The sequence below is a fragment of the Nelumbo lutea genome, chromosome 1 (assembly GCF_056320005.1).
Source record: "Nelumbo lutea isolate HS-2025 chromosome 1, American lotus-T2T, whole genome shotgun sequence".
In the NCBI taxonomy this organism is placed as follows: domain Eukaryota; kingdom Viridiplantae; phylum Streptophyta; class Magnoliopsida; order Proteales; family Nelumbonaceae; genus Nelumbo; species Nelumbo lutea.
The window spans coordinates 75963123-75975097 of NC_142684.1; the positions used below are offsets into that span (position 1 = coordinate 75963123).

Genomic DNA, 11975 nt, shown 5'->3' on the forward strand with positions numbered 1-11975 from the left:
TAGGTACCAGCTCAGAATATTCATGGGCGGCCATTGGTGTATAAAGTGGGGGTATTTGACATTTTGAATGTTTATAGGTCTGCAATAGAACTCAGAAATCTGCATTGGCCCTGTTTGTGCTTTTCTGTAAAATGAATAATGCTCCTTAGCATTTGCATATCCACGTCCACTGTTACATCATTGATTGGCCACGTATGCAGACCACTATAATGCTTAAAATCATATTAGCTAATACCTGTGGTAACGTATCCATGCAATCCGTCAACAACTTAAAGAAGAAAATAACTAGAATTAGATAGTAGAATAGCATAGACAAAGACTCGCGATGTATTTCAAAATTCATTAAACTGGATTTTAAAATTCATTTGTTAAGTGAAAGCTAAACAATAGAAGCACATAATAGTATATAATTGTTTTATATTTTAATTTTTAATTAATTAATAATTAGTTATATTTTATATACTACTTTTAATACTTTTTTACAATACAAAAATAACAATAATTAATTTCAGTTAGGATTGTGTTCATCAAACCGATGAAACCAACCAATTGATAAACTCGACCCAACTCGATCCTACTTGGTCAGTTTTCTAGTATTTCTAGTGGGTTTCGGTTCAGCAATTTCCCAATTTGATCAGGTCGGGTCAGTTTTAGTTTGGCCATTTGTAAATCGACCAAAACCAAATTAACCCGATCATATATATTAAATATAAATTTTTTAATATGAGAAAGTGGGAAATTCCCATATTTCTTACTCAAAAATGTTTTATATTGTAAATTTAAAATTTATTTTTTAATAATACCATTGTAACTTTTAAATTTAAATTTTTAAGTTTCAATCCTTTGAATTAAAAGACCAAACCGAAAATTGACCCAAACTAATACAACCAAAGTTGATTGATTTTCACTAATGGTCGGTTGGTTTTGGGTGACTAATTCCCCAACTTGACTAGGTCAATTTGGTCAAACAACCTACAACTGAACCAAACCAACTCATGAACACTCCTAATTTCAACTAAACTAACAGTCTAATATCAAATAAATAACAGTAGTTTAATCTCTAATAAATATTGAAAATTTTCTAAAATAGATTCATACATAATTATTGAAAATTAATTTATCACAAAAATGCAATGAGCAATTACTAAAAGTACAATAAATATAAATTTTAGTACATATAAATATATAATAAATATAGATTAAGATTTTAAAATTATTATTAATAAATATCAAACTTTGTAAAAGTTATTTCTAGAATTATTAATTAATATAAGTGAAATAATGTTTTTATTATTAATACATTAATAAACACAATTATTATTCTATTTTTTAATATCTATTAAAAACTTTTTTTTTTGAAAATTATTACCTATTTTTGTTATTTTAAATCTTCAATACCTCTATGAAATTCATAAATAAAATTTATAATTTCATTAGGAATTTCACAAAATATAAAATTATTAATAATATGAATATTATTAAATATATTATAATCATTTTTTGTGTTTTTCATAAATATTTCAAAATTATTGCATAATTCTATTATAATATTTAAATAATTCTTAATTTTTTAATTGAAATTTTCTATAAATAGATATAGATGAAAAGTGGGGGAGAGGATAAATAGGAATTATAGAGAGTTTAGGAGAAAATGGGGGATAGTGGTGCCACACTATATTAGATTTTGGTAGAAAGAGATTTTAAGAATAGTTTTAGGAGGGGATGTCCAAAAGGATAAACATAGAGGAAAGAGGGATGAAGTGGGCATGCTGAGATGTTGAGAGAGGGAGATGAGACTGATGAGGTGGCTTCTCTCCGTTGGGGTAAGGAAGTCTCCTACCTTTCTCTATATAAGTTGTAATCTGGTTATCAATAGCACTACTGGCCTTATCTGAAATCTAGACACTTTTCTCAAATTTGTCATTACACTTCTGAAAGATGGTCATTCTATTTCATCTTTTATACTACCTACGGTTTTGTTTAATTCCTCAAATATGCCTACTGTATTAAATTTCAATTATTCTATATATGGCTTCCCTGTCCACGAAGGAAAACTAGCCATGATTTTCGTATTGCTACCACACTGGCTTGCCATAATAAACACGAAAGGCAGTGCAGCACTGATCACCAACCACAAATTCTCTGTATGTAAAATCATCCTTCAAATTACTTTCACAGGGTTTTTTTGCAGAACATCTTATGAGAAGATATGTGGTTGAGACATTAGTTGTAATCTATCTTTCATGAGCTTCTCCCCAGAAAATTAAAGGATGCTGATTTGAAAAGCTTAATTGTCGGATCAGTACAGTGGTCAATGCTCGCTCGAATCAATCAAACCCATCTTATATACTCAAGCAAAAACTGTTTAATTATCTTTTCTTGCATCTCTCTGAAGCCTTTAAAGAAGAATTTTAGATGCATGTGAAAAAAACAAAGTGTTTCCACAACAGAAAAAAATAAGAAGATGAAGAAGAGGTGGAACCCGTATAATCCAAAACCATATATATATATATATATATATATATATATAATATGCATGTTCTTCTCATCATCTGACTCGTTCAATGAATCCGCTCGTACTGCTGGCATTGCCAACCTGATCTTTTACACGGTTACAGGTATACTTTCTTTACTGTACAAGAGTTATTATTTTTTCTTTGGATTTATTTATGGAGCAATTAAATAGCTATGATACTTGACTCTTAAAATCATAGCCCAGTACTTTAAGCGCAACAGCCAAGCTGAGGCCTTGATAACATCGTCAAAGCTGGATCACATTACTGTCAACCAAGACAGACTTGAATTGTGGTACTATGTCAACAACCCCATTAGCTTTTTCGTTTATATCCATCACATCCACCATGGGCATCAGATACAGGTAAGCCATTAATGGTCTGAGCTTCTTGGGTGCTTAGTGTTTGTTGTTTTGTCTATTTCCCTTAAATTAAACTGAATAACATAGTTTGCATTGATTTCAGCCGGACAACAGGGTAAGCTAGCGTTTGCATCCAGAACGAGTGGGCTAGGAACCAAATGTTTGATTTGAAGCTTCCAATCAATCCAATATTCCATTCTTGATACAAGGCATCATTGGGATTGGGCTAGGAACCAACAAAAGAAAATAGGCCAAACCTAGATAGCTAATTTAATGGGATTTTATATTGAATACACTATTATCAAAGACAGAAACAAATGTTTGCCACTAGTACTGGTTCGACTCCAATAACCAGACGCTTCAAAACCACACGCGATTGGAGAAGACAAAAGGATACAAGAGAACAGACACAGTCGAAGCAAAAGATCAAGGTTCGTAAGTCAAAACCCTAACTCTATGGATCAAACTACAGTAATTAGTATCTTTTCTGACTCCGTTTTGGCGAAGTCAATACCCGAACCATTTTCCTTGCGAGGTGATGATGATTGTACCCCAGAAGTTTTGTCATACGGTACCCAAGTAAACGCCACCACGGGTCGGGTAAGGTTCGCTCTTGACTTCAATCCGTCATTCAAAACCCACAGTTCCATACCCACCTCCATTGACTCCCTTCTCTTTGGTTCTTCTATCTTTTATTCCACTCTGCTCTGCAACAACAACAATACCAACACGAAAAAGTGAGAGCAGAACAATTTCCTAGGTCATTAGGTCCGGTCGGTGGTAACTGGTAAATTGCATTTAATTCATGGGGGAGAACTGCTACAAACAAGACTTGTACAGCGTGTTCGCACTTGATTGGTTTGTGGTATCCCGTTGTACACGCCTTATTTGTAGCCAGATCCGGAGTTGAAATCCCTCCCGCCTGTTCTTCCTTTTAGTTGGGTTTCTTACTTCCCCATGAAAAGAGAGAAATGCGACACTGATCGAAAGCACGCCGAGACGTGAAGTGAAACCCTAGCTGGCAGCTCTTTTAGTTTTGAAGCCCTCAAAAGGACTGATCGAAACACATTTTTTAAAACCCTATTAAAAGCTCTCGATGAATCTTTAGTTTTTAGTTTTTACCCACCAGATTATGATCATCAGATAGAGAAGTTAAAAATATCAATGTCGGTATAGAACTTTGACTCACCGACGATTCGGTAGCCATTTTGGGTTCATGCATTCTCACATGAAACTGCAGCCTTGATCCTATCAACGGTGCAAGCGATGAGGCTGTTAACAGTAGCAACTGATCCGAGAGAGAGTTTAGCAGTCGGGACTGAATCAACCAATATCTGAAATGCAACAGTCAGAAGAGATCCACCAGAGCCAACCCCACCAATTCCTCCTGCATGAACTGTTGACCCATCAGGCAGTATGGCAAATCCTGAAGGCAGGAGAGCTACATAGTCTGGGTCTCCGCCATTGAGAACCACATTCATTGCAACAATATCCACAGGAGCATAGATCACAAAAGAGCCTGTCAAGTCAGTACAGCTCTCCTGTAATATCAACATGTTGCTCTGGCTTGAATTTGCACTCTGCAAATTAATATGACAACTAATTAGTCAGTTTAACGTCAGAGGCAGGTTGAAACAGATGATAATGAATTAGATCGATAACACATGCATCCGAAACTTACATTAACTCTCAACAGGGAGACACAGTTGCCTGGATCACGACCATTAGCAATATGCGCCATTTCTTGAACAACACCTCCGTTTGAAAGGATGTCCCACTGTGATTTTGAGACAGACATGAAAAACAGCTCAGTTAGAGATGAATGAAAATTCAGGCAAGTGATGGATGCATCTAGAAATAGGTTTCTTGTTTCATTAGTAGACAGCTGTGGAATCAAATTCGACGTGACAACTAACCAGAATACTTGTGTTTGGATGGAGAATTGGTTTTAGTGTTCAAGCTACTTGTGTAAAGTGGATGTAGTGCTGCATTTGGGCTGTTTTTGGTATGAATTTCCATCAACTTTCTATTTCTCTTTTATTTTCTATCATACATAGACTTGGGTCTGCAGCCTGATACAGCATGCACAAGCAAAACACTCCTGCATATTCATGTTCGTTGCCCATGTGTTAATTAAAGCTAATTCCGTGACTGGTATATATACTATATTGATCATCTGCAATTAAGCAACCGGCTATAGTTATAGTTTGACTTTATGGCGCCCCAAAAATGAGCACAGCCACTTTTTTATAACCAACAGAAACGTTAGAGTATTTTGATTAGGGTTACAGATTTCAAACCTAATGTATGACTCTTAAATAAGGTCCTATTTTAGTTTATGAATACTACAAATTAGATTTATGTTCTGTGTTAGGTTATACGCTTCCCTACTAATTATGATGTTTCTCTGTGATTTTGTTTTACTCAATAAGGTATTAATTTATTCTGTGAATCGATGAAAATTAATTATGCATCCCACAATAATATGGTTATTGTTTGTGGAAATAAAGATTTCCAGTACTCTAATTCATTTCTGTGTGTGATGACAAAACTGGAAGATAAAAGGCTTCAAATTTTTAGATACCTCACTTCGGGAGTTCTCATCACGCAGGAAGTCAAAAACTCTCTTTGTTGGGACTGGAAGCCAGAAGGAAGTGGCAGCACTCAGCACAATACCAGGAGGCCTGCCTGGATCATCTATGCTCTTTCTGGTCATGACTCTTACATCTTCATCGCCACTTCCAGATAATGTAGTCCATGTGTGAGAAGTAGAAGCACTCACCCCAGAACAAAAACTTATCACCATCCTTTCAGCCAGCTTCAACATGCTCTTTCTCCCATCTGGACTTGTTATGACTGTAAAGAATAAGTGAAATACTAATAAGTGAAAACGATTAAAAGAAGATTAATTCATGATTTCTGAATTCCTTGTAATTTCAGATGCTGCAGTAGGAAATGAATTATGTATTACCACCAATATCTCCAGAAGGAATATTAGTTGCCATTACACTTGCAAGGCGTTCACACTGTCGATCTAAAGTAGCAATCCAACGCTTCGCGCCAAATGCAAGATAACAATTAACTAGCCCTCTGTACATGCTGTGAACACCTCTATCATCCACCTCTACATGTTCGACCCATATAACCTTTTAGGAAATTTGCAACCATCGAACCGATTAGTTGGGAAATCATGCATTAAAAGAAAAAATACATTAATCTAGCTTAGAAGGTTTGGAGAAGTTTGCTCACCTTCGAATATCCATTTGGCATTTCTTGGATTAGACAGCCTGAAGGCCTTCTTCTGCACCTTAACACAGGTCCAGGGCGTAAATGATCCAGGGAAACATCGACCACCGCCCAAGTCCCATCAACATGCTGTTTACAATACCTAACAAAGTAACTCTCTCTAGTCGGAACCAGTGGTGTAGGGACTTGGAATTCTGCTGTCATCTGTGAAATCGAAAAATGTTCTTCTTCTCAGAAGCCAAGTTGATTGGGATTAACATGGAAGTTGGGTTTTTCTTAAACCCATGAAATAAGTAACTCCTGCTGATCAGTACGAAAAATAGAGAGATTTGTAGATTACCACTTGCAAGGCTCCATTGTAGTTTCCTGCTACTCCGGTTGACAGAACTTCTAGTGTCATGGCCCTTGAGACAATGCCAGAAAACACACTCGACCACTGGTTCTGATAATCAAGAAGGGAAAATTTTGGTTACACCCAAAAGAAAAATCACGTCTGTTCGTTTTCAATTCACGCAAAGAAGATGCACTTACCACATCCATAAGCATTTCAACAAGGTTAACATGGTTGATGATAACAATAGCAGTTTCCCTAGAAGCTTCAGTCTTGAATGTAGAGGGTTTTGGTCCAATTCCCCTTGGAAACGTTCTGATGTATTCATCTTCGGACAGGATCTCAGTAGCATTGTCCATTGAAGGCACCCACAAGGGTTCGCCTAGTTGGGCCATCCTGATGAGTTCCTCCATTGCTGCTACAGCAAGTTCAATAATCATAGGCTTATCAGCCTCGATAGGCCCAGATACAGATCTAAGGAGATCGCCTGCTCCATACATTTCCCCTCCAACACCGGGCTGCGCCCCGAAGTTTCCACCACCCAAGTCAAGGGAGCGGGGAGGAATGGGGGGAGAGATAAGAGGGTAGGAAACCAAAGGCTTGCCCACATATTTTGCAGCAATTCCCGAGATCTTGTCGATCTGCAAACAAAAGAGAACAGTAGTTGAGTTCAAATCAAAACAACCTCCCAGGCTCTGAAAAAGCAGAAGATAGAACAAACTCTCTGCTGAGTCCTGATACCTCTTCTCTTAACCGAGCATTTTCAAGCCTCAACTGATGCTCGTCGAATGACATTTCGCCAAGGGCAGTAGGGCCACCGCAGTTAGGACATGATGCATTACTCAGGGCTTCTTTGTATCTCATGTTCTCCGCCCGTAGTTTCTCGTTCTCGGTTCTCAGATGTGTGTTCTCATGACGCTCATGCTGGGTCTGTACAAGGATAGATTTACGAGCAGCTAAAATTAGAAAACTGAAGCTAAGGAGTGTTATCAAAAGCATGCCACTCTCCCCAACCATGATATACGTCTAGGTATAGTAACCGATACAAAAAGAAAGAAAGAGAAAGTTATATGTAAATACTGTTTTTATATAGAAAACGTATACACCGCCTGTAATGCAGTCCATGCAGAAGGCTTTTTAGGTTTTTTACCTTCATTTGGGTGCGCTTGTTCTGGAACCAAAATTTGACCTGCAAAGGCTCTAACCCTAATTCACGGCTCAACTCCTTCCTTTGCTTGTCATCTGGGTGAGGGCACTCCTTGAAGAAACTGATAAGAAATGGAAGAAACAAAGCTTAGACTTAGAGATCACCATAGGGTTTCTATTTCTTATTTTCCAGTTTTATAAAATTTGAAGAGCTTACGCTTCCATTTCCTGGATTTGGTGCTGAGTATGACGATGATAACGCTTCTTTCTTGGACGCTGGCTAGGATCTTGTTCGTCACCGGAGCCACCTCCTTCGATGTTTTCGCTGCCGGACTTGCTCTCGAACTCATCATCTCTGATCTTCGCCATCTCGTTTTCGGATGTGGTCTGGGTCATCTCGAGCTGGTGTTGCTGACCATCCAACATGTTTGCTGCCTGGAACATATTTATAGATCCTTAAGATTCCCAAGCTATTGTTTTTCAATCTACCAACAGAATGCCAGGTAACCACTGAACCCAGAAAGCCCAAAGGAAAATAAAACTGAGAAAAGGAGAAAATATTTAGTAAATGAAAAAAATAAAGTAGAAAAGTAAAACCTATGTTTCTGTAGAAGGTGGATTTGTACTTAGCAAAATCACATAGATCAAGAGATCTTTCTTACTTTCTCTCCACCATCTCAACTCTCAAGGAAAGAAGACGATGTTGAAACTTGAAGTGCATGCACAAAGAACACAAATTTATAGGGAAGAAACTCTCTCTCTCTCTCTCTCTCTCTCTCTCTCTCTCTCTGCAAGAGAAGACCTTACGCGTTTCTCGAATATCGAGAACAATTTGGATTGAAACGGCTTAATACACTTTTTCTACTAACAACGGTCTAATACCTTTGTTCAAACGAAAACCCATTGTACCATAAAACTGTAGCGATCTGTTAGCAGTATATAGGTAGAAGAAGGAGAATAAGTAACTGTCAAATGGAAGGAAAAGGAAAAAAAAAGCAAGAAAGAAAACAAAATAAGCCAAACGATGGCTGAATTGATCTACAGCGCATGAATATGAAATTAAGTACATGAAAAAGTCATGAGCAACTAAAAAAGCAAAAGAAAATAAAAATAATAATAATAATAAGCTCAATAAGCACAAATGAAAGCAGGGATTCAAAGGTGAGACAAAAAGATCATAGATAGCGCTAACCTGACCGAGCGTAAGCCCAGAAGACGAACTAAATCCAGCGACCTTTCCGTTCATTCCCATCAATGGCGGCACATGTCTTGGTGGAATCATGATTCCGGAAGGCATACTTCACTAACGGAAAACCCTAATAGCTATAGAACTCCTTCACTCTACAATAACAAGTCAAGCGCTCTCTCCATAGCTCTACTTCTCTATGGTCTGGATAACTGGATTGGGGTCTTATATAGAGTTTCCTTTTTTTCCCCTGGAGGGAAAGCGTTTACTAGATTCTGTGTTGCAGTCTGAGAAGGCTAATCAGATTTTTACAAGTAGTACACGGGCAGAAAAGACTAAGATTTGAATTTCAGACAAGGGTAGCTCCAAACTATGTATTTGTTCATACGTGCCAAGCAATGAGAACAAGAGGAACAAGTAGTAAGAAGTCGAAGCTTTTGAAGAATGGACTTTGACAACCAATTTCACCAGGCTAAAAAACAAAATAAAATAACGCTCACGGAGATCTCGGAGCATCCAACTTCATCTTTCTCTGTCTCGTTCTATCTGCAGAGAGGAAGGAGGCAAAGTGTAATAAAGTTAGAAAAAGTGACCAAGTGAGAGAGAGAAAAACATCCTATTGCATACAGAAGGAATAATGGTAATTTTGCGAATCTGTGTTTCTTAGAAACGGCTTAAAAAAGGAGAAGTTGGGTCATCGGATCATACTTACAGTCGTGAAGTGATCCATGAGTTAGAGAAAAACAAGCTTTCTGGAGCTCTTAAGAAGCCCATATGAGACATGGACCAGATCTGTTCATCAGACTGTTCGGTAGCCGGAAAACCACTGTTTAGGTTTTTGCAGTAGTTTTCGGGAGTTTTTGACTGAGACTGCTTCGGGGTTGGTAAACGAGAGAGCAAGAAGCATAGAAGATAGAAAAGGAGATAGATAATGTTAGAAAGAGAGAAGGAAAGAAGGAAAAGAGACAGGAAAAGGAGGAGGGAGATAGAAGCGATAGAGATGGAGCTTTGGAGATGAAGAGAAGGGAAGGAGAAAGGGGAACAGGTGGAGGAGATGTGGCAGCGAAGAGTAATTGCAGAGCGTATAGAGAGGGTGCAATAGCATTTATGGAGGGAGAGGTGTAATTGCGGAGAGAGAGAGAGAGAGAGAGGATATCTAATGCTTTATTTTTCCTCAAGGAGCATGGTGAAACGAATGACGGCTACCAAACAGCAATGCTTTGAAAACATTTCACTGCCAAAAATTTTGAATTCTATTATCTCCTCTTACTTACATCTTCTTAAGTTTAAGTTCAGTCTCCATTTTTTTTCTTGTAAAAATTGAGATCATGTAACTGTTGAAAAAAATAAAGAAAAAGAGAAATTTTGCATGTAATATGTATTTTTATCGTTTGCATTATGATTTGAAATGTCTGGCATGATACTTAATTATACTGCGTGAATTGCAAAATGATCAAATATCTAGGGCTACCATTCTTGTTTGGATAAGAAAATTTTGCATAATTTAATGTTGATCTATATAATATGATTTTCTGAGCATTTATGAATGAAACTTGCTGTTTTAGGCGTCAAAAAAAAAGAAAAAAAAGAAAAACCTCTGCATGATAGCATATATATTTAAATGTCAAATACAAATATTTCGGATAAGCAAGTTATTATAACAGTTATTCATCCAAGAGCAATATTTATTGTATGTAAAAGGAGGAAGCAAGTAGAAAAAAAAAATGAAGAGACAAAATAAAAACAAACTTTTCTTATGATCATTGGCATTAAGCTTTTGTTAATTAAAATCTGAGGAATTCTTGAAATTCTGCCAAAAATTTCAGCCCAGGTGTAAAGATAATAATAATAATAATAATAATAAAACAACATTTCCCTTTATGGAGTTTGATCAGCAGGTCATATTGGTAAAATAAATTAAAGATCTCTGGCATGTTTAAGGTGATTATTAAGTTATTTAGTTAGCTTGGGAAAATAATAAACACAGTATTATTTATTTACTATGATGTTATATCTTTTTATTGTCCAAACTCAACAGCATTATAATTTTGGATATGATTGGTTTGATTTGTTACTGACCAATGGAAGGGGGTGCTTTGCCAATACGTGTGGTTTTATTTTTCAAAAGCAAAACTGCCACATTAGCTTTGCTGATTTGGCAGTTGTGTTTTTTGTTTTTTTATTTTGAAAAATTCACACATATTACCAAGCACACCCTAATTTATCAAATAATATTGTCCAAGTGAAAGACATATAATCTCGTCCAATAATCCAATTGTGCAGTTATGTCTAGTTAATAAAATAAACTAATCCTCTATTGTAGACATGTTTAAGTAATGAATAAATACCAAGACATTATACGCAATTATCTGCATTTAATGTAAAGAAAAATTGCCACAAAAATCCAAATTTCCAACTCAAAAATTCGATATAGTGAAGATTGAAGAAATCAGTCTACATTTCAGCACCATGTTTGTGTTTATTTATTTATACTCGTGTGTTTGTGTGACAGAGAGAGAGATGATATATAGGTTTTACTTTTTTTTTTTTTGTTGGGAGGCAAGGGGTAGCAGGATTTGAAATTAAGTGTGTTGATTTCCTTGTATTGAGACCACATCTCCGCCCCACAGCACATTCCCGCGGTGTATTTAGAACATCTCTCAATGATGAAATCAGAACTGATGATGTCTATCTTCTAGAGGTGCTCTTAATACACAGCGAAAATGTACTGTAGGGCGAAGATGTGAACTCCCTTGTATTAGGGTTTATGCAACCTTCACTGAGTAATGAGTATGCGACTGTACATGGGAGGCCCGTTTCCTTGTATCAGAGACGGGGTGTTTGCGTTGTTACAGCTCAGGATAGTTATTTTGGGAGTGGGCCTCTCCCCTCTTGGGATTCCTCCTCCAATTCACCCCAACCACGCCCTCTTCTCTCTCTCTCTCTCTCTCATTAAATGACTCTGATCCACGCAGGCCCTGCATGGGGAAGGCCATTTACTACGTTCATGCTTTACCCTCCCTCACGCGGCTTTAGAATTTTCCTTTTCTCTCTCTCCCTCTCTTTTTTTTTTTTTGTTTTTTTGCTTTTCTACTTCTACTTGGATTTCTCTTTCTCTTTTGTTTCCATTCCCACCGCAAATCGGCCGTTACGATTCAATTCCAAGTCAACACACCTCCGATCCGGACTCG

The 11975-nt window shown here is 37.0% G+C and overlaps 1 protein-coding gene across 4 annotated transcripts; it reads right to left on the reverse strand.

Annotated features, from left to right (window-relative positions):
* Nucleotides 1-3133: 3133 nt before the first annotated feature.
* Nucleotides 3134-9864, reverse strand: LOC148875450 (homeobox-leucine zipper protein HDG2-like). 4 transcript variants are annotated; one of them, XM_088966123.1, is made up of 13 exons: nt 9497-9864; nt 8791-9330; nt 7816-8033; nt 7603-7720; nt 7194-7382; nt 6653-7093; nt 6462-6563; nt 6125-6325; nt 5847-6021; nt 5460-5731; nt 4557-4652; nt 4065-4455; nt 3134-3577 (listed from the first exon to the last, which is right to left on the reverse strand). In XM_088966123.1, exons 2-12 carry the CDS (start codon nt 8893-8895, stop codon nt 4090-4092), a joined length of 2283 nt encoding a protein of 760 aa, XP_088822249.1. In that variant the 5' UTR covers nt 8896-9330; nt 9497-9864; the 3' UTR covers nt 3134-3577; nt 4065-4089. The 4 variants fall into 4 exon arrangements, with proteins under 4 accessions (XP_088822249.1, XP_088822247.1, XP_088822248.1 ...); XM_088966121.1 differs by having other exon boundaries at nt 3134-3582; XM_088966122.1 differs by having other exon boundaries at nt 3134-3582; nt 9493-9842.
* Nucleotides 9865-11975: the final 2111 nt, after the last annotated feature.